Source organism: Zeus faber (assembly GCF_960531495.2).
Source record: "Zeus faber genome assembly, chromosome: 16".
NCBI lineage: Eukaryota > Metazoa > Chordata > Actinopteri > Zeiformes > Zeidae > Zeus > Zeus faber.
This window is the reverse complement of record NC_137202.1, coordinates 13,199,299-13,224,298: the sequence shown is the minus strand read 5'-3', so window position 1 is coordinate 13,224,298 and position 25,000 is coordinate 13,199,299. Positions and strand designations below refer to the sequence as shown.

The 25,000-nt window shown below is 42.6% G+C and overlaps 1 protein-coding gene across 1 annotated transcript in view; it reads right to left on the bottom strand.

Moving 5' to 3' along the window:
* The window catches only part of hnrnpll (heterogeneous nuclear ribonucleoprotein L like), a gene marked incomplete at its 5' end in the record, with an annotated part of 42,512 nt that overhangs the window by 15,408 nt on the left and 2,104 nt on the right, over nucleotides 1-25,000 (bottom strand). The window contains 5 exons of the mRNA XM_080017082.1: nucleotides 1,505-1,601; nucleotides 2,260-2,345; nucleotides 6,956-7,083; nucleotides 7,178-7,287; nucleotides 10,388-10,506. Coding sequence (XP_079873208.1) covers nucleotides 1,505-1,601; nucleotides 2,260-2,345; nucleotides 6,956-7,083; nucleotides 7,178-7,287; nucleotides 10,388-10,506 — 540 coding nt within the window. The remainder of the gene's footprint in view (nucleotides 1-1,504; nucleotides 1,602-2,259; nucleotides 2,346-6,955; nucleotides 7,084-7,177; nucleotides 7,288-10,387; nucleotides 10,507-25,000) is intronic.

The following is a 25,000-nucleotide window of genomic DNA, read 5'->3' as shown; positions in this document are numbered from 1 at the left end:
TGATATCATTCCAATCATTTATCACCGATAATTATTCAAACATCAATTTAGAGCTAAGGGATGAGATCAGAAAGAGAAATAGATAAGAAATGATTAGAGAAATATATTCATGGCCGGACTTGCAATATACTTACAATGAAGCATTACTTTGGTACAACCATATATTATGCAATCATTCGGTATATATACTAGTATATATAAGTTAGCGAGAAAATAAAAAAAAGTTAAATAAGAATATGTTGAATATAATGGGAATATACAGTAACAGTGGCTTATAGATAACAGTTATAGGTATCTAAATCAAAATTATTATTATTTTTTAAATCCTATTTTTTGTTGATGTATTTTCTTTTTAACTGAACTTGTTTTTTTTCTACTGTTTATCTGCTCTGTTGAGGACTGACACCGAGAGTGAACATTTCAGTGCCAACTAGACACCTAAAAACCTTGACACTTTTACTTTTGAGTAAAAAATTCTCTCCACACCCGGGTGCATTTGTACGCGACAAAAACGCCGGGGCAGATTCCCGCTTCTGCCCAAGAAGGGAAAGCCACGCTGCCAACAAAGCGTGGACACCGGAGGAGATCTGCCGAGGCCACACGGTGTCGGGAGCAGCGCTGGACACTCAACAAGGCTCATGTGAGTCTCATTAACGGGTCTATTTATGTCTGTGATTGGGGCGTCCAGAGAGAAGCCTGGCCGGCCGACAAAGCCTGAAGGACCTGAGAGGACGTGACTCCTTCTCCCCTTGAATCCCCTGTATGTTGATATTTTGGACTTGGGTGGAAATCAGTAAGAAATGGGGAAAAAGGTTTTATATTTGTAGCAAATAAACATTATATTCTTTGCAACCAGATGAATCATATTTCCAGATTCAGGGTGAGTACAGTGAAATAAAAAAAAAAAAAAAAGTTAGACTTTCTATTTGTCCTTTGATAATTGTCGTGGATATCACCATTTTTATGCCATCCATCCATCCATCTATCTATTTATCCACCCAACCACCCGCTTATCTATCTGTCTGTCTGTCTGTCTGTCTGTCTGTCTATCTATCTATCTATCCTACCACCCGCTTATCTATGTATCTATCTATCTATCTATCTATCTATCTATCTATCTATCTATCTATCTATCTATCTATCTATCTATCTATCTATCTGTCTGTCTGTCTGTCTGTCTGTCTGTCTGTCTACCCAACCACCCGCTTATCTATCTAGCTATCTATCTATTAATCTATCTATCTATCTAGTGAGAGTAGGAGTTGGTTTGATCCCACTGTGTGGGCGTGTATGTACAGTACAGTATGTGTGTAAGAAAGAGAGTCTGTGTATTTTATCTGCTATTTTTTTTTAATTCTTTTTTTTTTTTTTTTTTCTCACTGTTAAGCGTTTTTTTGGTTTAATGATAATCCTCTGTAGTAACGTTCCAATAATCACCATGACAAATTTCACATACATGGAATATTGTAAAAGGAATATTGTGTGGGTGGTATAATTCTCCTACCCGTGCATATTCGATCTTAAGAGTGCAGCAGCCGGCGTAGATGTCGGCTCCGTTTAGAGCTGATTTGGCTTTCTGGGCGCACTGGACCGACTCGAATCTGGAGCGCTTCGGTTAAGGAGAGACCACACACACACACACACACACACACACACACGTGCACACATACAAGCACACACATAGCGACACACACAATAGAATGTAGAAAAAATCTCAACACCTTGGGTTCCCAAACTGGGGTCTGCGGCCCATTAATGATCCGTGAAGGAACTGCAGGGGGTCAGCGGAATTTTCTTTTTATATATTTATGTATATTTTCCCAATATACACTGTATACATGCAGGGTATATGTTGTGAGGCATTTAAGTTAAGTTTAATGATCTGACTCCTAATTTTCACTCCACACAAACTACACTGCATTTTTGTTTTATAATATCGGCTTGGTAATGTTTTTTCTTCTTAAACGGGGTTCCTTCAACATACCATGTGGTCAGAAAGAAAGATTTGTATTGGAGTTTGTGTTAATGTTAATCTTGTTTACTAATAATAAATACGAGCCCCAAATATCTGATATGGTTATGGGGCTCTTTGATTACTTACTGTATATTTGGCATCAATATCGGCTCTGAAAAAAACACATTGGAGGACCCCTAACACACACACACACACACACACACACACACACACACACACACACACACACACACACACACACACACACACACACACACACACACACACACACACAGTAAGGATACTCCACCATTGCCTGGATTCCATTCCGTTTGAAGATTACGATCCTCAACACGCTGCCCATGGGGTTACACACGGTGTAGAGCACATCCTAAAGAAAAGCACACCAATATAAACACATTACACTGGAATGTACAGTGCAACCTCAGACAGAGCAGAACAGATATGTTATGAACTGATGTTACAATACTACCTAGAAATCTACTGTACATTTAGATCCCAATCCCCACTTTCCAGACAGGCCACTTTCCCCTTCCTTCCTTTTTTATTTGTTGTTCACCTGAGAAAAAATGTGCATGATTTAATTCCAGAATCGTGACTTTTAATATGCGTTGCCAAATCAAATTGCAAAATGCCTTCCTTAACCTTCTAATTATTATCAAATAATAATACTAATATAATATTATAGATAATATACAATATTATTATAATTATCAGCCTTCATTTGTCAAACTTTGTGTAAAATGCATAAATTCTGTCTTCAAATAACACATGCATAAAACAATACTGTGATTTATTAAGATCTTTTATTTATTCATTAGCTACAATATCAGTGTTTAATGCAGAAATGGCTGTCAAAAGAAGTTCAGAAATATTGCTTCTGCTGCGATTTATGGATAAGGCCTATTGTTCATTTGGGTCGTGATAGTTTGTCATTTTTTGAAACGCGGGTCCCCAGATAAAAATAAGTCGGAAAAACAGCGATTAAAGACCCGAGTGTCTCTGGCAACTGGACACCCCACATCAATCATGTATACTGTACGTATTTGTTACTTCCAGAGTGATGAAGATCAGATTAGATTAGAAGTGAAACCTGCCGGAAATTCAGCACCGTGCAACGCTTGGATAACGCTCACGCTCCCACACCATTAAGTATAAATAACATTAACGGTATAAAATAACCGGGTCTCCTCATTCCATCGCACGGTCCCAGGGATTGCGATGTGACTTCCCACTCGGTCGTGCCCAAGCTCATATTAACAACAGCATGGTCCAAAATGTAACTTTAAGCTTTCTCAAAGTGTGGAATGACAAAGCATACAAAGGACCCCGTAGCGTGTTGTCAAGCCCCACAGAAATGAAGTCTTTGTTTTGGATGAAGCGCTCGGCAAATGGCGCCCGAGGAAAAGACCACGTCTTAAAAAAAAACAAAAAACACCGAAAGTGCATAACAAGAGCGATTCTCCGCCATTGCAGGGTTGTTTTTCGTCCTCATTGCAGACAAAAGCGTCTCTCCGCGCAAATCCCGGTAAACACCGACACTGTAATTGAGGAAACGTGCATGTTTAATCAATCCCATATTGTTTTCAACATCAGCAAGAACTTGAAGGCTTGGAGGCACTACCATATCATTCTGACCTCACACACCAGAACTAATTGGGACCGATCCAGTGCACCCCATGCACTCATGGGTGGACACACAAGCACACACACACATACCCACGCACACACACCAGCAGCATCTCCTTCGAACACACCCCCAAACACCCTCCTGATTATGTCCTTGTCCTTTCCTCTGCTTTACCGCTATAACTATCACAGGAAGAGGCCACGTGCCGCAATTACTGTTCCAATTTTCATCGATTGAATTCAGTGTTTTCACAACACGTTGTCGTCTGATGTTTAAGTTGATGTTGTTTGTTTCTATGCTTAGTCGTCCCACCCGTGGTGATTCTCCCCCTCTTGGAGAAGTAATGATGATAGTCACATGTTGTTCATTGACCAAAACATGGTGAGATTGTTCTCCAAAGAGGGGGGATTGGTGGTGATCAGGTAAAAACTAAACAGACAGACCGATAGATAGATAGATAGATAGATAGATAGATAGATAGATAGATTAAATAAAGAATAAGAAAACAAGGATGCAATCCAGGAAAAGATAAGAGAGAAAAGAGAGAGGGATAGACAGCCTCCAGGAACAAAACATAGAAAGAAAAAGATTCTGAATCATTCCAGCGTGATCTATCTGTCCTTCTATCTACATCAATGTACCGCACATTTTTGTATTTTTAGAGCTTATTGTGCGTGATCACCGGGTGTCATGACATTTCACTGCATATATGTATGACCGTCTGAATATGTATGTGACAAATAACCTCTTGAATCTTGAATCTATTAATCTATCGATTAACACAAACAACTAAATAAAATGTAAAAAATAGAAACATTAAAATGTTGCAGTCAAAAACATATAAATGAGTGATTTAAAAATGTTCTCTTTTAATTTTAAGGTTATATATACAGTATATATATATATACACACTACTCACAAAAATTTAGGGATATTTGGCTTTTGGTGATTTCCTCATCTCAAACAATTTATTGAAACAAAAGCCAACAACAGTGGTGGGTTTACCACAACAAAAAATGTCAATGTCTCAATAACTTGTCATGTGGTCTTGAGCATCAATTACAGCTTGACAACGTCTCATGCTGTTCACAAGTCAACTTATTGTCTGCTGAGGCATGGAACCCCACTCCCCACCCCATGAAATTAGGCCTGTGTTGTTCATGCAATGACTGGATTAATGATGTTATTCAGGTAGTGTGGGCTTGTCACTGTACCATTCACAAAGTGTAGGGCAGTTCTGTATTGACTAGACACACCTGCCCACACTGTAACACCACCACCACCAAAGGCTGATGCATAGCGCTCTCCTTGACGACGCCAACATCGTTGGCGGCCATCATTTCTGCTCAACGTGAATCGACTTTCATCAGAGAAAAGCACTGAGGCCACTGGTCCCTCGTCCAGCGTAAATGCTCCCTGGCCCATGCAAGACGATGATGCCTGTGCCTGGTGCTGTGGTCAGGTACCCTTGCAGGTCGTCTAGCACGCAGACCACGCTGATGTCAACGGTTTTGAATGGTCTGACGTGACACTTGGGTGCCTCTCACCTCCCTTAAATGCGCCTGGAGTTAAGTGGCATTCATCATCCGGTTCCGCAGGGCACTGTTCATAATGAAGCACTCATCAGTGTGGGATGTGGCCAAAGGACGTCCACTTCTATGCCTTTCTGTGACTCCGCCAGTCTCTCTGTATCTCTGTTGCAACCTGCTAATGACACTGTGTGACACTCTAACCTCAGTGGTCACTTCCCTCTGAGAACATCCTGTTTGAAGCCTCACAAAGGCGAGGTACTGTTGATCAATTGTTAGGTGTCGTCTTGGTCTCATGATGTCAAAACGTGAGCAGCATGATGAAGAGAACTGTTTAAATACCAATTCTAATTGAAACAGGAAATGTATTGGTCGATTCATGGATCAAACACCTGTTGTGAATTTTGATGTTCAGCTCCTTGTTAGAGAACAGCAAGTTGTGCAAAAAGTACTGAAACACTGAACTGTTGGACATGTGCATTCAAAAGTTTAGAGAAGGTCAAATTAAGTTCAGCTGTAAAGGTTATAGTGCATTTTAGGTTCATCCTGAAATTTCACCCGAAAGCCAAATATCCCTAACTTTTTGTGAGTAGTGTGTATATATATATATATATATATATATATATATATATATATATATATATATATATATATATATATATATATATATTTATATAAAACCTTAAAATTAAAAGAGAACAATTTGGAATTTCAAATAAATTAAGATAAAATAGAACAATGTTAACTTTCTATCTATTTATATGTACGTATGTATGTTGCTCTAGGTCGATGACGGTATGAATTTGGGGGATGAGGAATTATAAATACAGGAATCATACAGTAAAGATATTTTAATATGTGTGGATCGACCTGCGTCCCGATCCCGGAGAGTCATGCCCTCCTTGGTGCCTCCCATCGAACAGCCGAATCGGATTCAACTGACAAAATTCTGAGTCGGGTGCAGCCCTAGAAATAGTTAATAAATCATCGGACACACACAAAATAAATCCCCCACATGTTTAATGGACTGTCCCTCTGGGCGCACAAATCTGAAGTGACGAGCGGGAGCAGGGCAACTCAAAAGTTTACTTTCTCCAGAAGCCCTTCAACTTAGGATGGAAGACGGTCAATAATGATACTAATCAATGATTATCGTGTTTATATTTCATATCACACACCATATGCACTCCCGTATCCTTCACCACTGAAAAAATGAAATACAAAAAAATATATATATTTTGATGACGGTAATGAGCTCAGCCCCGCAGTGATGTCACGTGAGCACGGTATTTGTGGTCATGCGGTTGTCGTCACAGCCCCGGTTGGCCCAAAACAGGAAGCTGCTTTGAAGCTGAATGGAATGTGATTGGCCTAACACGGCTAAATGTGATTTGTTGAAAGCAGCTCCTACATGCAGTTCCTTGTGGCAGCGAATGTTCTGTAATACATTTAGGCGGCAGTAAAAACGTTACCACGACAACAACCGTCTCAACTGAAATTGTCTCCAACTTGTAGGCTTCCTATGGACAGACTGTGATATGATGTGAATGATGACTGTGTCATCATTCCAGTTGAAAAATTGCTGGAGGTTGATTCTCTATTGTACTTTGAGGAGGCCTTTGTACAACTGCCTGTTTGCACATGTTGACGTGTCTGTAGGTGTGTGTCTGTGTGTGTGTGTGTGTGTGTGTGTGCGTGTGGATGGGTGTTTGTGTATGTGTGGATGGGTGTGTGTGTGTGTGTGTGTGTGTGTGTGTGTGTGTGTGTGTGTGTGTGTGTGTGTGCACGCACGCGTGCGTGCGTATGTACGTGTGTTCTTACCGTCGTAATGGGGTACAGAGGGTTTTGGATGGACAGCAGCAGGACCTTGTTGCCGCTGTTGGGGTTGTCGGCGTTGGTCGGGCGGGTGATGCGCTTGGAGGTGGAGTAGTTAAAGTAGGCCTGCTGTCCTGAAGGTACGAAAGAGGACACAACCTGAGTTTGTGAGTGCATGCGGCCTTGTTTGTATAATTAATTCAAACACTTAAAAGTCCAAAGTCAAACCTGCAATGTACACAGGCTCGCTAGCCCCGCGGGACACACAGCGGTCGGCGCTCTCCGCCTCAGTGAACTCCACCAGGGCCTGGCGCTTGAACGGCATCATCATCACGTAGCTAAAGATAATATAAGTGATATATAAGTACCTCAACATGGTCCTTTGTATACGGTACAGTACACAGGGGTGCAGTGGGACAGTATATATTTATTTTCATCTATAAAATCTCTTGGGCATGAAATATCCAAGGGAAGAAATCCTTAAAAGTAAGAAAGCCGATATAGCTATTCTAATCTAATACAACATGCAGGCACTTCATTGTTTGCATTTGGGCTATTTCGGTGCATTTTGTGGCCTTTGATTAAAAGTAGCCCTATATCCTTTGCGAACATTTGATATTGTTATCAGAATGATAATGATACTGTAATGAAATAGACATAATTTTGTTATGTCTATAAATAATGTAATACAATTGATGGAGGCAGTGCTACAGATGCATCGGTGCTACCACTCAGTGTGTGTGATACTGTATATTAGGGCTGGACAATATAGCCAACAATGTTATCACAATATGTTTTTTATATTCATCAATGTCGATAATTATCAGGATATGTATTTATTGATAATAATAATTATAATAATAATAATAATAATAATAATAATAATAAGTGCATTAAGTGCATTATAATGGCTTTACGTTAAACAATGAATAAATAAAATAAAATAATAAATATGTTAACAAAAAAAATTATTAAATAAATGATATGAAAATATATTTTATATACATTTAAATAAATAATATAATCACTATTGTCGCCTGAGAACAGTCCGAAAAGTTACACAAGATTATATGCAAGGACACTTGGAATCTCTTCGACCGTGTGAGACCACATACAGTCACCGAAAATCGCAGATTCTTTCTTTAATCGCTCTCCTTTTGCGGGGATGTGGGCTACCCCGGGCTCAGGTTGGGAGGAGGGCGAGTTCCAGTTCAAGTTGGTGTTTGAGGAAGATCCGCCACCTCAGCTCCGGAGGGCCTCATCCCCGCTATGCCCTACTGTACGATTGGCTGTTCAGGTTTCATGGTTGTTTCCCTACTGTAACATTGGCTGTTAGTGTCTCATGGTTGTTTCCTGACTGTACAATTGTTTGTTTGTGTCATATGGTTGTTTCCCTAGGGTACGATTGGCTGTTAGTGTCATATGGTTGTTTCCCTACTGTACGATTGGCTGTTAGTGTCATATGGTTGTTTCCCTACTGTACGATTGGCTGTTTGTGTCATATGCTTGTTTCCCTACGGTACGATTGGCTGTTTGTGTCATATGGTTGTTTCCCTACTCTACGATTGGCTGTTAGTGTCATATTGTTTCCCTACGCTACGATTGGCTGGTTGTGTAATATGGTTGTTTCCCTACGCTACGATTGGCTGGTTGTGTAATATGGTTGTTTCCCTACGGTACGATTGGCTGTTTGTGTCATATGGTTGTTTCCCTACGGTACGATTGGCTGCTCATGTCTCATGTTGTTTCTCTGCTGTACGATTGGCTGTTGGAGTGGTGTCTTCGTAGGAAGGGAAAAAAGATTAAAAAACGACATTGAAGAATAAATCTCATAAATGCATCATTGTTATAGTGGAAAATTTTATCCTGAAAATCATCAAGATTGCTTGATCTTCTCCGCCCAGCACTACTCTATATGTGTTGACTTATCTTCGGCGATCACCACCACTGGGAGAAAAACTGACAGAACTTTAATATTGACATGATACTAAAACCAAAAGGTTTGGGGACTGGAAGAGCCCTCGGGGTTTATATTTTGTTTTGTGAAATCTCCACAGTGCACCATCACATGACACACACACACACACACACACACAGAATACACAGGACAGAAAAGGGGAAATCCATCTGGAAATCCCGTGATGACAAGACGTCCCTTTGTACCGTGCATTAACATAAAATCATATTTTTGCTATATTTGATTACCTCCTGAAGCTAATTTAAAGCTAAGGGTGGGTCTGCCAGAAATTCTTAAGACTCTCAGCGAGGCACACCAGCAATTAAAACCCCGGTGTGGATTCTAGATTAATTGGGGCGCTTTCGAGATAAAGAGTTCAGAGATATCTCTGGAGCTGGGTGATATATTTAGATCAAGCTCTCACAGTCGTGGGTATTGTGTGGTCGTGAAATAGAAACTTGATATGCCAAGCGCCCCATCTACAGCGCCGTCTAGGAAACGGAAGGAGGCGACAGTCCCGATTGCTGTTCGATGACGCCTTGCAGGAATTCCTCTCGGTAACCTCAACAGAGTTTTAACACGTGGCGTTTGTTAAAACGTGTTGATTTAATTATTTTTTCTATTTTGCGTATTCTTTCATTCTCCTTCCCTGCCCTTTTGGATGCCTGCACAAAGCGTCTCGCTCAGCGACACAGCGTCCGTGCGACGGTCTCCCAACCTGGCGCCAGCGTCTCTAAGTGCTTTCAAAAAGACCTTTAACTGTGGTTATTTTTGTGTGTCGTTCCCTCTCTGCAGTGCTCGACAGAGACTTGTTTTTTTGTGCAGTGACTTTGTTCATATCAGAGATTTACTAAAGATAGAATATAGAATAGAAACCATGAGACTCTGACTGACTGGGAGCTTTGTCCGGAGGCGGTGTGCGCCCATGTCAACGGAGAACCACATCAAATTGGCCCCTAAATGGTGCCTCTTCACGCACATTTAAAGATGGACCGTGACGTCCTTCTTGTGGAGAGTCACATGCGTGCGTTTAGTCTCGCACCGGCGATCCCGATTCCAAGGAAGAAAAAAAACAAAACTTTAATGAGAGCCTGACTTGCCTGTAGGAACTTTCATTTGTGGATTGTTGTGAGGAGCAATTTAGGGTTTTGTGAGGACAATTTAATGAACTCTCATCAAAGGCCCACTCGCACAGAATTAATCGCACTGAATAGCGAGAAGGAAAACATCCTCATTTCACCGTCAGAGGCTCAAGGCTACAATTTGAAAGGTACGACAAAGAAACAGGAATGAAGCTTTGAGATACAGCTCCCTTTCCCAACTTACTGTAAATGGAGAACATCTTTGGTATGGCGGAGGGTAGCGGAGCATACTGACTAGTAAGTTTCCATTGTTGAGTGGTTGTCATGGGAATAGCTTTGAGGAACGTACTCTATGAGGATAATTCATAAAGTGGAGTGGTTTCTGGTGTCTGGCCTCACCATATGGGTCCAAACTTCTCCAGGGCGTCCACCAGGTCGGCCTCCACCACGGCCTCGCAGAGACCCCTGACGTGGACCACAGGACTGGGGGAGATTCGATGGGAGTCCTCTCCGTTATCCTGCAAGACACGGGCGGGATTTAGGGCTGAACTATTTTGGAAAATAATCAAATTGCGATGTTTTTTTATGACCAATATTGCGATTACGATTTAGTACGTAATTTTTTTTTTAAGTTCCTTATCTTGTGTATTATTCACTAAACACTAGCAATAAATCATTCTATAGAATGACCACCACAACAATGTATACAGTCAACATATAAACTGTTCTTTCCTGTAGGCCAGGCCTACGTGTTATGATGAAATGAGATGAATTGATGCATGAATCTATATGAATAACATGTCTTTAATTAACTACTGAATTGTTAAAAGAAAAGCCTTCAATCACAGTAGAATATTGACTGACTGATTTCACTTCGAGCCTTGTAATTGTTCAAATCTGAAAATGTACATTCAAAATATATGTAGTGTTTTATTATTTTTGATAAAAACGTTGCGCGCACACGTCCACATACATGGACATACATACATCCTCTTTGTGCGCACAAGTGGATGAGCTTCGTCCGAGCGCTGCTCTGTGCACTCAGGGACAGATTTATGCTCATTAAATTAAAAAAAGGTCAAAAACAAAACCAAGCAAGCGCAGTGTTCTGGAAGCGCCTCCGCCCCAAAAGTTTCCCCATTTCCGTATTTCGTTTAATCGATTAATTCGATTAATCGTTCAGCCCTAGCGGGAATCCCTCATTAATGTCACGGTCACAAAAATCACATTTGGATTCCACCAAAATGAAACCATAAAGACTCTGTAACTGCGTAAATATTGCAGCCAATTACATCTATAATTGAATATTTTTTGTTCTACACTTGATTTGATGAGCATTATCTTTCATCATTTAAGCTGTTAGACTTAATGACTATTACACTTTAAAAGCAGAAGTCCTTTAGCTGACACGGCACTCATGCGAGAGCGCTCCAAAGGAAAGAAAAAAAAAAGAAAAAAAAAAGAACATTAAATAATTCAACTGACTCTCCATCTAATGGTTTCCTAACTTCCACATTACAGGCGTTGGAGCTCAGAAAGTAAAAAGCTGTAACCTAGATAAACTGAACAGGGTCGGCGCTCTCTTGACTAAAACCGTTGCTGAGACTGCTTCTCAAATCACCAAACGCACGTTCACACGCGAAACAAGACGGAAGGAGGACGGGTCAACAACTCAATCGTTTGGGGGAAAAAAAAACGGGAGCTTCATCCATAGTTTGGACATTTCGGATCACAACAGAAAAAAAGAAAAAGATCTGCCGTCTACTACAGCATATCAGGCGACCGTTTCAGTTCAAGTTCAAGCATGCGAGCTGCCCTATCACCTCAACAGGACACATGTGAGTGCGATTAAAAGTAAGAGAACCTGCTCTGACAAAATCAGCCCCACGCGAAAAAAACGATGTACCCTGATAGATACCAATAACATTCAAAATTCATTCAAAACGACACCTTACACCTAAGCCCAAGGAAAGAATGTCTCCAAATTATTTTTTATATTAATATTAATAATAACATTGCTATTATTTATTATCATGATCATTATTTATTATCATTATTAGTATCATAATAATAATAATGATAATTATAATAGTAATAAATAATTTATTATTATTATTATTATTATTATTATTATTATTATTAATAATAATAATAATAATAATAATAATAATTAGGCCTACCGAAGAGCGTGAGTCATAACCTCCATTCTTAACCACAATGTTTTGACTATAAAATCATTGTCTTCTTTCTCGCCTCTCAGGGATCTAGATGCCACAAGATGCCCCCCACTATGCTCACCCACTCTGTCCACCCCACTGCCTCACAAATTAATGCTTGATATCTGGAATATATCCGTGTGCAATACATAGAAATACAAAACCTGAAATTAGAGAAGTGCAAACCGTGACATAAATGTGTATATTATTCCTATACTATTATAGACTGTTAAAATCTCTCTGAAATGAAGACTTGTTACTTTTAAGTGTGTTAATGATTTTTTTTTTAGTTTTATAAGACACACTTAGACACCAGCAAGTTTCCAAGCCTTTCAGCATTTCCCCGTGATTCCTAATTTATTGCATTAATTAAGTTGATCTGGTTTCATAAATTTTCCTTCCTACATCGGCGACAGACCCTTCCGTCTTGAAAACTGTTCCGTTTGTTGGCGGGCATGGGGGCCCCACTGGCTCACCCATGGGGCGGTGGGTTCCGGATGGCGTGTCAGTCTGTCGGAGCCTGTGATCTGTACCTGGCGTCCACGGCACGGGTTCTGAACCTGTGGGTGCGTCTTATGTCTGCACGTGGGGGTAGGTTGTATGCGCGTGCGTCGGGGGTGCAGGGTCTCCTCTCGCTCTCTGGGACTGGTTTATGCTCCTCGGGGGTCCATGCGTTGGTGTTGCTCGGCGGGCAACGGGTTTCTGGTGCCTGGGGGGTCTTCTGTGGCCTCAGGTTGGGGTGCTCTGGGCTTTCCTGCGGTTGTGGAGTGTCTATACGGCTGCGGGACTCAGGGGTGGCTGCAGGGCCTTTGCCGCTGCTTGGAGGCGCTACGATATAATTGGGACAGGTCCTGTGCACTCACCGGTGGACACACACACACACACACACACACAAACACCGGCAGACTCATCACAGGAACACTCACATACACACACACCACCAGCACCTGCTTTGAACACACCCCATTTTGTCGATACATGTCATCTGAGGTTTCTATGTTTAAGTTTTTCCATGTACATGTTGTTTGTTACTATGTTTATTTGTTGTTTCAATGTTTATTTGTCTCACCCGTGGTGATTCGCCCCCTCTTGGAGTAGAAATGATGATTCGTTATTTACAGACCAAAAACATGGTAAATAGTTCTGCAAAGAGGGGGATTGGTGGGTGGTTCTGTACAACAAAAAACTGCTCTTGTCATCCCACAGGTCGTCCACAGGGCAGAGTTGTTGCAGCAGTTCTTGATGATTTAAGAATTAATAAAGAGTTGCATTGCAGGTTGAGAAGTTGAACTCCACTGAACTCTGCCCAAAATGCAATGGCATACAAAATACTCCGTGTTGTATGCCCAGCATGCTGACAGCACAGGTTTCAAAAAAATAAAACTAAAAAGATAAAAAGGAAAACTGCCCCTCCCTTTCACTCTGTCCACGGTGATAAAGTGGACAGATGGGACTTGAAGTGTACTTTCAGATGTGTAAAAGTGTGGAAAGGTGGCTCTCCCAGATCCTAACTTGATATAAATATTTTAAATGACTAAAAGTAACATGGCCAAAGAAGAGTACAATGCCATAACAACAAAAAAAACCTCTATTAATCCTGAAGTATTCTGCACGTGAAGCTCCTCTAATTCAGGTCTTTATTCAATTCGGTGCAAAATTCATCACGCAAGGAAAAGATAACATTAGGTGTGTGTGTGTGTGTGTGTGTGTGTGTGTGTGTGTGTGTGAGTGTTTGGGTCTGAGTTTGTCCTCATCTCATTCTTTGCTTTTGATTGTGTGTATATATGTACATGCCATTAGATATACTATATACTGGACAACGTTGTCCATATTTAGTGTAAGTTGTCTACTACAGAACCTTACATGTGTTGTCTGGCAGCACGTGCGTTTGTATAAGTGTGTATATGTGTGTGTGTGTGTGTGTGTGTGTGTGTGTGTGTGTGTGTGTGTGTATGTATGTGTGCACGAGCACAGGATACAGCCAGATACTGGAACAAGGATTAAGTGGCACAATGATCCATCAGCAGACTCATTTTCCCCCAAGCACTGCAATTTTTCTCTGCAGTAATAATGATGTATGTGTGTGTGTGTGTGTGTGTGTGGGTGTGTTTGTGCGTGTGTGTGTGTGTGTGTGTGTGTAGAGGTGTGTAAATGGCCTTATGGCTCAGTACAAGCTCACATTTCTCACTTATAATGCTGAGCAGTAATCCAACACACCTACCTTCGCAGGTGGATACGTGCTTAGGTTAAATATACCTCCATCCAGATACGCTCCATCTGCTCCATCCAAAATTTGCTTTAAACATATCTCTTCTTTCGCAATTTCTGTCTCTATTTTCAAAATGCCATTTCATCACTTATCTCAATTGGGTATATACTGTGCAGCGTGTATGTCTATAAAGTGGGAGAGGTGTGCTTACATGTATCCGACTCATTTCCATGTGCCTTCTGCAGGGACAGAGGTGACTCATTTCCACTATGCACATTTTTATTGTCATTTTGAGTGTTATTTTCGATACTTTTCTCTCACGCAACGGCTGAATTTTCTCTGTTCGTTTCGCCTGCTTCCTGACACAAAGGGAACCCTCATAACCATGAGGTCTTAAATGTCGCCCTGGTGTTCATTTAATCCGAGGGTTTAAGGGCTGAGGAGGTTGATTGAGAATCACGTGGGATACGTGAACCACCTTCTGTAGCTTTCTTGAAACCGCCATTTTGGATCCTGTGTAATACACCGGCCAGGTAGAATGACCAGGGCAGAAAAATAATTATGATTTTAAAAAGTAATATATATACTGTATACAGTATTTGGCAAATATAGGACAGCAGTTTTTCATTTAAAGTGTTTTAATTCACTGCAACTATCAACTCTATCTCATGGGCTTAAGTATTTATATACATACAGTATATATACACCTTCTCCTTTTCATTGAAACATATTATCGACATTTCTTAAATACCAGGTGCTTATTACTATGCTTATAAGAGCCTGTTTTGTTGTTTTATTTTTTTATTTGTTGTTGCTGTTGTTGTTATATTTAGTTATTTCCTTATCACCTAGGGTGTGTTTGTTGTTGCTTGTTTCTAAAAACTGAAAAATCTCTAAAAATAACAATTAAAAAAAAGGTGTCTAATCCATACTTGACGATCTAATGTCATCAACACTTTGATTTGTAATTGGAAGTTATTTGGGTATTTAAAAATTTAATAGACTCCTGTTTCCACCCCACCCCACGTTCCTCGAAAATCTGTAAATTCAGAAGGGCTGGGGGCACAAAGTGATGCGCCCTGCTGTCACACTGACAGTCAGCTGTCCGACCCATCACGGCCCGTTCACTCAACAAAACGCACGGTTGGAACGCGGCGCCATGACGCTGTGATGGCCAAACGCTCAAAAGGTTCCCAGCGCCGTCCCAGCTCCACGCTCTGTCTCTGAAGATAAAATTAGATCAGCGTTAACGCTTTCCTCTGTTCTGTGACCCACTGAGGGCTATGCAGCACTCCCTGCATGGGGACAGAGCATCGCCTGGAGCTGAGCGTTTAGCGCAAAAAAAATAGAAATATATAATATATAATAATATACAAATGGGACATCCAAAAAGGGTTAATGTGAAAATGGCTTAATCCGGCAAAAACACATTTAACTTCGATTTACAAAATTGAGAAAAAAAATCCTGTGTGTAGGGCATCGTGAAGAGTAGCTATGGCGAAAATAAAAATAAAATATGCAGCTACTTTGACTTATTCATAAATGAATAAGAATAACAAGCTTTTTAAAATGTAATTTGGGCTTTTTTTTTTCCATTTAAAAAAACACTTCCTGATTTCTTTCACACTTTCTCGTCTGGCTAGTGTGAAGGCTCATGGTCTTGAATCAGTGGTTTCATTTTCAGACTTTTCCACATAAATTCTGGCTCATTAGGTCACGTTGAGCCCCAGTTTTTGGCCAATTTTGCATTGTATTCATTCATAGGAAATTGAAATAGCTGCAGATTTATTTCTTCTTCTCCTCACCATTGCCACGCCTCGCGGCGCCCAACAACCAGGGACATTTTGCAATTTTTGTAATCAAAGTTAAATATTTTTTTGCCCAATGAAGCTGTTTTCATGGCTTCATGTATGAAAAAGTGTTCTGGACAGAAGGATGTTTCTGTTTGCAGTGGGTCTAGGTGTGTGTCCGTCTATGTGTATTTTTGTTGGATAAGCCCTCGAACGTTAATGCGTATATGCGTCAGAGAGAGACAGAAAGAGAGAGAGAGAGAGAGAGAGAGAGAGAGAGAGAGAGAGAGAGAGAGAGCGAGAGAGAGACTCTTTGTGTTATTTATAGCCAATGCTGACAGTTAGAATTCAGGAAAGATGTCAAATGTAGGCCAGGCTGTATCAGAGCCGCTGCCGCAGAGGCTCCTGGCTGCACAGCCACACGACGACCAGAAAGTGTGCGTTTGAAAGTGACAAAGCAGAACACGCCAGTCTGGAAGTGTCTGTGTTTGCATGTGTTTTTTGTTTTGTGGGCAAACGCACGCACGCACGCACGCACACGCACACACACGTTTCACAGGAGCTACCGCAGTAATCTGGGAGGGTCTGAAGACCTCAATAAGTAATCTGGACATAAAACTTTCAACGGCACAATTAGAGGCCTGACTGATCGGATGTCTACCTAAAACACAGACACACAGTAGTGCACACACACACACACACACACTTGATTAAGTAAGCCGAGGAGATGACGCCCGGTGAAAACATTGTGAGCTGCGATGAAGACAGCGAGAACATGTCCAGCGGCCTTTTTTCATCCCCACGTCTCTTAAACATACATTTTGTGCTAAATTGCAGCTGCTTCGACTCACAGCGGAAACAGCGGGTGGAGCTTCGTCTACCGAGACACGTGCACGCCCCCGCTGTCATCCTGTCCACACTTCTACCTGCTGGTCTGTTTGCATGTGTGTGTGTGCGCCTGTCTTGCCCGTCTGAAATAGGGCAACAGGAAGATTCAACATAGATTTTAGCCGACTAACACACACACACTTGCGCTCGCTCGCACGCACGCACGTACGCACACACACGCCTACAATTGCAAAACATTGACAAATAAAATGCATTGAGGATCCTGCTATTGATCCTGACATTGGTCGTCCTTAAACATCGAAAAAGCAAAACACACACATATATATGTATATACAGCGTATACTGTAAATACATGGCATAACGGACTCAACTGCAACTTTATTATGGCTGGCTGGTCTTCGTCGTGTTAAATTATTTTGCTCGCTTCCTCAGCGGCATATTGAGTAACACGGCAGATAAGCTGTGTGCTTTAAAATTCATCACTGTCAGTCAACATTTCTCTCAAGCGATTCCATGGTTAACAGCCATGTTTTTGTCACTGGAGCTGATCAGGTAATGACACTGTCACCTTAAAGGGGCTTCTTGCTATCACAGAAACATCGGTTTGCATTACAGCTAACACTGGTTTAAAATTACACTTAACTGAAGAAAGTAGCCTATCTGTGTCAGATAAGTAGTTGCTGGACTGGTCAGCAGTTTCAAAAACACAGCCGAGCCGAGAAACCGGCGGCTTCGGTTTCTTCGCTCATTGTCTTTTTGTTTTCTGACTCATTTACGAAGAAACCTTGTATTGAGGGGGCAGTGGCTCAGGAGGTAGAGCGGGTCGTCTGGTAATCGGAAGATTGCCGGTTCGATTCCCATTTCCTCCCTGTAGGGTGCTGATGTGTCCTTGAGCGAGACACTTAACCCCCTAACTGCTCCCTACCATAACGCCATCTTATCTAATACCTAATATTTAAAGGTGCACTGTGTAGAATTTAGTGGCATCTAGCGATGAGATTGCAGATCACAACCAACTGTATACCTCTCCCATTAGCGGTGCAACATGGAGGCCTCCATGGAACGAGGCGGCGGATGCGAAACTTGCAAAAAACATGAAAGGGCCAGTGTTTGGTTTGTCTGTTCTGGGCTACCATAGAAATATGGCGACACAACATGGCGGCCTCCGTGAACCCTACCCGTTCCCGATGTACATAACAACGGCTCATTCTATGGTAACGCCGACACAGTGGTTCTTATTTTCATGGAATTATACACTAATTATAACATACTTATGAATATCATATTTAATTTCTGCCATGTCCATTCTGTAAATTATACACACTGCGCTGCACTTCAAACAAATGTTTAAACAGCACTACAGTACGTGGCAAACAAACTTCTGCTGTATTGTCAAAGTGAATAAAGGAATATGAAAACCATTATTGCACCAGTACACTGAGCACATTTAAAATGAAAACATTCCATATTTTTCCGCAACTTGAGTGAATTAGATTTACAACAGCGGATTAACAATCCTAGAGTTCTGGCACAGATCGCGCTCTCTCAGATGTTTCTCATTTCGTCAGTTCCTTTTCAAGATACAAACATTTTTCGCCGCAAAATGCCGTCCGCTGGTCTGCCACTTCAACCGATCGAGGTAAAACAGCAAGCGAGCCCTTGTGCCTTTGCTTTTATTTGGTGCGTGTCAAGGTCGTTTAAGGTTAGGCCGCGCCACGTGCTGCGAGCCGAACCCTGAAGCTTTTTCCCCCTCCGCTAATCACCTCGGAGCTTCGTGCAACTTGCTCTTTGTGTTGTGTGTGTCTCTGCTTTTCTGGCTTTCCATCCGCTTATGAGTCATCTCTGGCTCCCGCTGTAGGAGACGCGAGGTGTACTCTCCCTCTCAGCTCCGGTGACAGCGTCTCGTAGGCGTAAAAAAAACCCCAAAAACCCAACACGCTGAATACGGTGAAGCAGCCGGTGTGAGGCACCGGAGACTGTTTTCCTCGCCATATACCTCATCGACGGCATTTCCCACTGCACAAGCGCTGAGCACGAAGAAGTAAACGGAAAACAGGGCATCTCACTCTGCACTAATCCTAAATGACGGCGAAGCCCGACCGCTTCGCCGTACCCTTCACACGCCCGTCATCTCACGATTTCTCTCTCCCAGCACATACAAAAAACTATTTTTCCATCCTGCTTCTACTCGAGCCTGTTGAGGAAAGTTCCGTCAACGCTCATTTAACACGTGATGTACTCGCTGACTTGTTTCGTCTTGCTTAAAATGTACTGCCAAGAGAAGAGCTCCTCGGGAAAGGCCCAACGACGCACATTGATGAATTAGGGTCGACGTAAGTCCCTACGTGGGAAGGTGCGCCTGTCGGGACGGGTACTGGGGCCGGCGGTCAGCGAGACCTAACCCCCGGGTTTAATGCGTTCTTACGGCGGCTGGGAAATTTCTTCCAGCGAGACAGCGAGTGAGGTATGCACTTGGCATTGAGAAGCCCTTCACCCGGCGTGTAGGGACACGAACTGACCCTGGCTCCGAGGGTTTCCCTCCTCCTGACTCCGATCCTTTTTTGATTCTGTCGAGGGCGGGGGGGCGGGGTGTGGTAACTGATTCCGCCTGCCGTCGTTTTGCTCCTGAACGCGCCGCTGAACTGGTGATCACAACACGCTGCACCATACCCCGAAAATCGGGATATCATTACTCTGCACTCACGCGGTCGTTTCCCCGAGTAACTACCCCTGACACCGGGGCGGATGAATACATATGTATCATAATATGTATGATATATATAATATGTATTCATAAAATCATAAAAATAAAAAAATAACATGTATTCATAAAATCTAAATATGATTTCGATTTTATTTAATACAAAACATTTTGACCCGGTGGTTTTCACTCTCCTTCAGTTATCTTATTCACCGGTACAGCAGCGGAGGTATGATTCCTCCGCGTACGGTGACAACCGTAGTTGACATGAGCATTTCCAAATGCTCTGTTATTTGTTTTTCTTTTTTGCTTATCTTTAAAAAAAACAAGCTTTTTTTAAGATAAGATTGAAGATTTATTGCTCTTACAGTTATATAAGAGGCACCGCTGTTGTGTCATATTATGTAAATATCATAACAACAGTCAAGCTAATACCCGTCAGAGAGGAATATTAATGTTTGCTAGGAGTTCACGGCTGTTTTGTTATGCTTCTTGGTTTGCTATCTTTATTTGTCATCAATGGTTTTTGAATTAGCTCTGGAACATCCGAGATGGGCTTGAAAATATTGTTCATGCGGAGGCAGCGCGGGACCATCGATTATAGTTCCCATAACAAACCTCCCGAGGCCATTTCAAACTAAACTGAATACAGGCATTAACATTCTGTGACACCACAGAAATATTACAAAATCTGTTCTGCGGGAAATGTTTTACTAGCCCAAGAACACACAATAATAAGGGCCCAGTTAGTGCTGCATATTTTTATTTTATTTTTTCATGGGGACGTCATCCGAGAACAATAACAAAGAACAATTGAGCGGAAAGATGCTCTTTAGAATCATTAGGAGGTTCAGCATCTCTATTTGTCACCCTTTAACCGCTAATATTAATTTCAATGATGCTTTTTATACCAGACTTTTTATACCGGCCAGACTTAACGGGCCCTTTCGTTTGGATGTGGGGCAGAATGAGTCGGGGCTACAGTTTTTTGGCAATGATACCTTTTAGCACCAAATCTAGCTGGCGGGGACACGACGATGCGGCGTGCGTGTACAACAAATCTCCATAGTTACTGTAATCATAGATGAAAAGGCGGCTTGAACGGGGTTTTTTTTTTTTTGTTCTATCTGCAGATGAGAAATAGGGTGTATTACAAAAAGTAAAAGCCTGGCTTCGCCTTGGTGTCTTCATTAGATTACCCACGTGCACATCAAAAGCTCCCCCATCATCCAGGCGGATGTTTGGAGGATAATACCCTTTTTTGGTGTTTTCCTCCATTCAGAGTAGCAAGGCTGAGATGCCGTGGCGGCGTTTTTAGAAAGCAGTAGCACAGGCTGGCAGAAGACGAAGAAGGCGAGAGATAAACTGGAACCCCCTGCTGGGATTAAAAGAGCCAGAGCCTACAGGTGGATGCAGGGAAGGTGGAAAGAGCAGCAGCAGCAGCAGCAGAGGTGGGACCGAGCAGGCCAGTTTGAAAGCTGAAACAGGCCACCCCACTAAAGTATAAGGTTCTCTATTTTTTCAACTCAGGTCTTATTAAAATGTTGGCTTCCATCATTTATAACCGTTCAAAGCACAACCTTCCGGTACGCTTTACTATAGGGAAACCTATCACTACTGCTGCAGCTTTTCACTGGGCTTAAATAAGTCCATGTGGCAAAGATTTAGGTACTAAATAAAAATGCCGAACCTATTCTCTAAGGCCGGGACACATTCAACGCCATGATCTGACGAGTTTGGCAACAAAAGGAAGGAACTAGGAGGCCCGGGGTTTAGATGCACTTTTCCAAAGATCAATAACAAAAAAACCAACCCATAAAAATACATTCATGCTGTGTCATGCTGTGAAATGCGCTCGGAGCACTTCCTGTCCTTGGGGTTCCCGCAGGTATAGGCAGCGTTGCAGGACCAGCGTGTGTGTTTTAGCATCAATCCACAGTAATCCCGTTCCCATGGCAGATCCACATCAATCCCGGAGAGAATTCACAGTTAAACTAGCCTGGGAACCAGATGAGTCTGTGAACTCGTGTTTCATTTGCACGTTTTTGCGCTTTATTTGAGATTACGAACATTCAAGGCTATTTATGAATGATTTTACTTCCAACGTAATTTCGGTTTGTGATTCAAGCTTGCAATTAAAAAATGTGAGACGGAAGCAGCCGGCGTTTGACTTCACCTGGATCTTTAGGAGGGGTGTTATTGAACTGAAACGATTAACATTTCACACTCACAAGTGAAAAGAGCGGCGTAAAGTGTACGGGCCAGGAGTGAAATTTCACCTTGCTTCGATTAATGACACGTTTAATTGGAGGAAGCTTCTGGCAGCAAGACAAAGCCAAAACCTGCTTTGTTGCTCAAACACTGAGGATTTTTTCACTTGGTTTTTGTTGAATATCATTTTGGAAGCAGGTTGTTACTTTTTAGATAGTCATGGAAAAGGCCATTTGAGCACGTGTTTTGTAATGGTCTATCTTAGAATAAAGTTTTAAAGTGTATGTTTAATAAGTATTCAAAGAATAATCACAAATGCACTAAAAATATATATACTATTACACAAGAACAGGTTACACTGCGCTAGTAACAATCTTGCGAAGAAATATCGTATTAAAATGGCACCGCTATCCACCACTAAAATTTTAATACCCATGTAAAGGCAGAGCTGTGACCATGCGTCCATTCTCAAGTGCAAACTGTACAATATACACAAGGGACACTGATTTATCAAGTATTGCAAATCTTAAATGACACACATGCAAAAAACATTTTTTTTGCATGTGTGTCATTTAAGATTTGCAATACTTGATTAATCAGTGTCCCTAAATTAAATGCGAAAAACAAAATAAGAATAGTCAAACTAGATGCTCAGTTGAGTTGCATTAAATAAGCATAAAACTAACTGGAGGCAATGCATTGATGATATAGTGTAAGTGTGAGGTTTGTTATATTCGGACTGGAGTCCAAATTAAATTACAAGATGTCTACAAAGCACTTCTACAGAGTAAACAACGATTTGGTCATTTCTGAAAAGTGCTTTCACAAGATCGTTCAGTCATCGCTGTGGTTTTCCTGCCGTTCCGAGCAGCGCAGTGCTTTGTTTTCAAACAGCTGTCCTGTAATCAGACCTGTGGCTAGGTCTATCACAAGTAAGTTGCAAGGTATTATCGGACATTTAGCAGTCTTATAAACTCTATGCATTTATAGGGGAAATGACAGCTTGGATTAGGGACATTGTGGTGTGGGGATGGTGCGGTTTGAGCAGCCACACCACAGATACAGAGAAGATTAGCATGGCCCCTGCACAAGGATGGCATGCAAATTGCATTGCAGTGCATTGCACTGCTGCCTCACAGCAAGAAGGTCCTGGGTTCGATTCCCACATGGGGCGCTGATGGCACCGTGCTCCAGGTGGGTTATCTCCCAAATAGGAGCCTTTCTGTGTGGAGTTTGCATGTTCTCCCCGTGCTCACATGGGGTTTCCTCCACCTAATGTCAGTCCGGACCCCCCCACCATCGTCTGACCAGCGATGGACACTCGTCACCAGGTCGACGAATGCTGCCCACTGCTCCTGGCTGCCCCCCGGAGGAAGGACAAGCCAGGATGGGTTAAATGCAGAGGCCTCATTTCACCGGCCACCATCCAAGGCATGTGCGTGTGCTTGTGTGTGCGTGTGTGCATGTGTGTGTATGTGTTGTAGTGTGGTGTGTTGTGTGATAATTAAAGATTCTTCTTCTTCTTCACCTCTGACCTGGATCTAGATAATCGGGGACCCAGGATCAGTGTGGTTGCATACCTGTTGCTCATTGGTTGGTCAAACGAGCAACAGGTAAAACAATCCATCCCCACTCACACTCAGGAGAGGAGCCCTTGTCATGACACCTCTCTATCTGCTCCTGGGCTAATTCCAACTAGCCCTCTCTCTACAATAAACTAGTGTGTCTACAACCCCGTGGTCTGTGTCTCTGTGCCAGAGGGCCCTGAATACGCCACTTGGGTGGCGTGTGGCAGGCGGAACCGCCACACTGGCACCTGAACAGGGACTCTCTGGGACTGGGAAGGGACACAGAAGGGCTGCCCGAAGATGCCCTGGAGCCACCAGCGGGTCAACGGGCGGCCCCAGCACCAACCCTCTCTCAACTGGCGGCAGCAGCACCCAGGGTGTCCGGCGTAGGACTGGGGGAGAAGCAGGCGCAGCAACCATCACGGGTAACCGCCTGCAGCTAGCTCCTCCGCCCAGCAGCCACCGCCGGGACCATCCGGCAGCCCAACAGCCAGGCCATCCCTCCAAGCAGCCCCTGCAACAGCCAAATCCGGCCACACCTTCACCAGCCAGCACAGCAGCCTGAGGCCCAATGCTCCAGAAGGGAGGAGGGGGCAGTCTGTCATCACCCTGGGAGAAGGAAGCCGGTGGACCGTGCTGCTCCAGGGAACCAGGTCTCCTGGAATGGGACCAATTAATTTTTTTGGTACATTTGTTGGTTTAAGTTATAGGAACCCTGGATCAGAGTCTGTCCTTTTCAGGTATAGAAACCCTGTTTCATCGTCTGCGTTTTAGGCATTTTTCCTTTTTATTCTCTGCTTGGTGGGCGGTTGGAGGGAAGTAGGATTCGGCCAGGTGTTCTCCGTGGCTTCCGTTTGGTGTCGGGGGTATGTGGTGTGGGGATGGTGAGGTTTGAGCAGCCACACCTGACCTGGGTCGAGGTAATTGGGGCCCAGGATCAGTGTGGCTGTATACCTGTTGCTCGTTGGTTGGTCTAACGAAAAACAGGTAAAACAATCCATCCCCACACACACATTTGGGAGAAGAGCCCTTGTCATGACACCTCTCTATCTGCTCCTGGGCTAATTCCAACTAGCCCTCTCTCTACAATAAACTGGTGTCTACAACCCCGTGGTCTGTGTCTCTGTGCTGGAGGTCCCTGAAAACGCCACTTGGGTGGCGTGTGGTAGGTGAAACTGCCACAGGGTTATTTCTGTATTTTTTTTCCACAGGTTTTTTTAAGCGTCACTTCTGTCAAACATAACTCAACTTTGTGATTTTATAAGGCCATAGGAAAGCATCTAGTGGATACGGAAGTTATTGCAAGAGCACAGTAATGTGAATTTGAGTAAAAGTGCCTGGAGGCTTCTTGTATTAATATGTAATTGCTCACAATCTAAACAGTGCATCTGGCCAAGAAACCCAGTCACTGGAGCTGTGGTGGAGAGGATGCCTCTAACTTAGCAGCGGCGGGCCATCTGCTACAGCA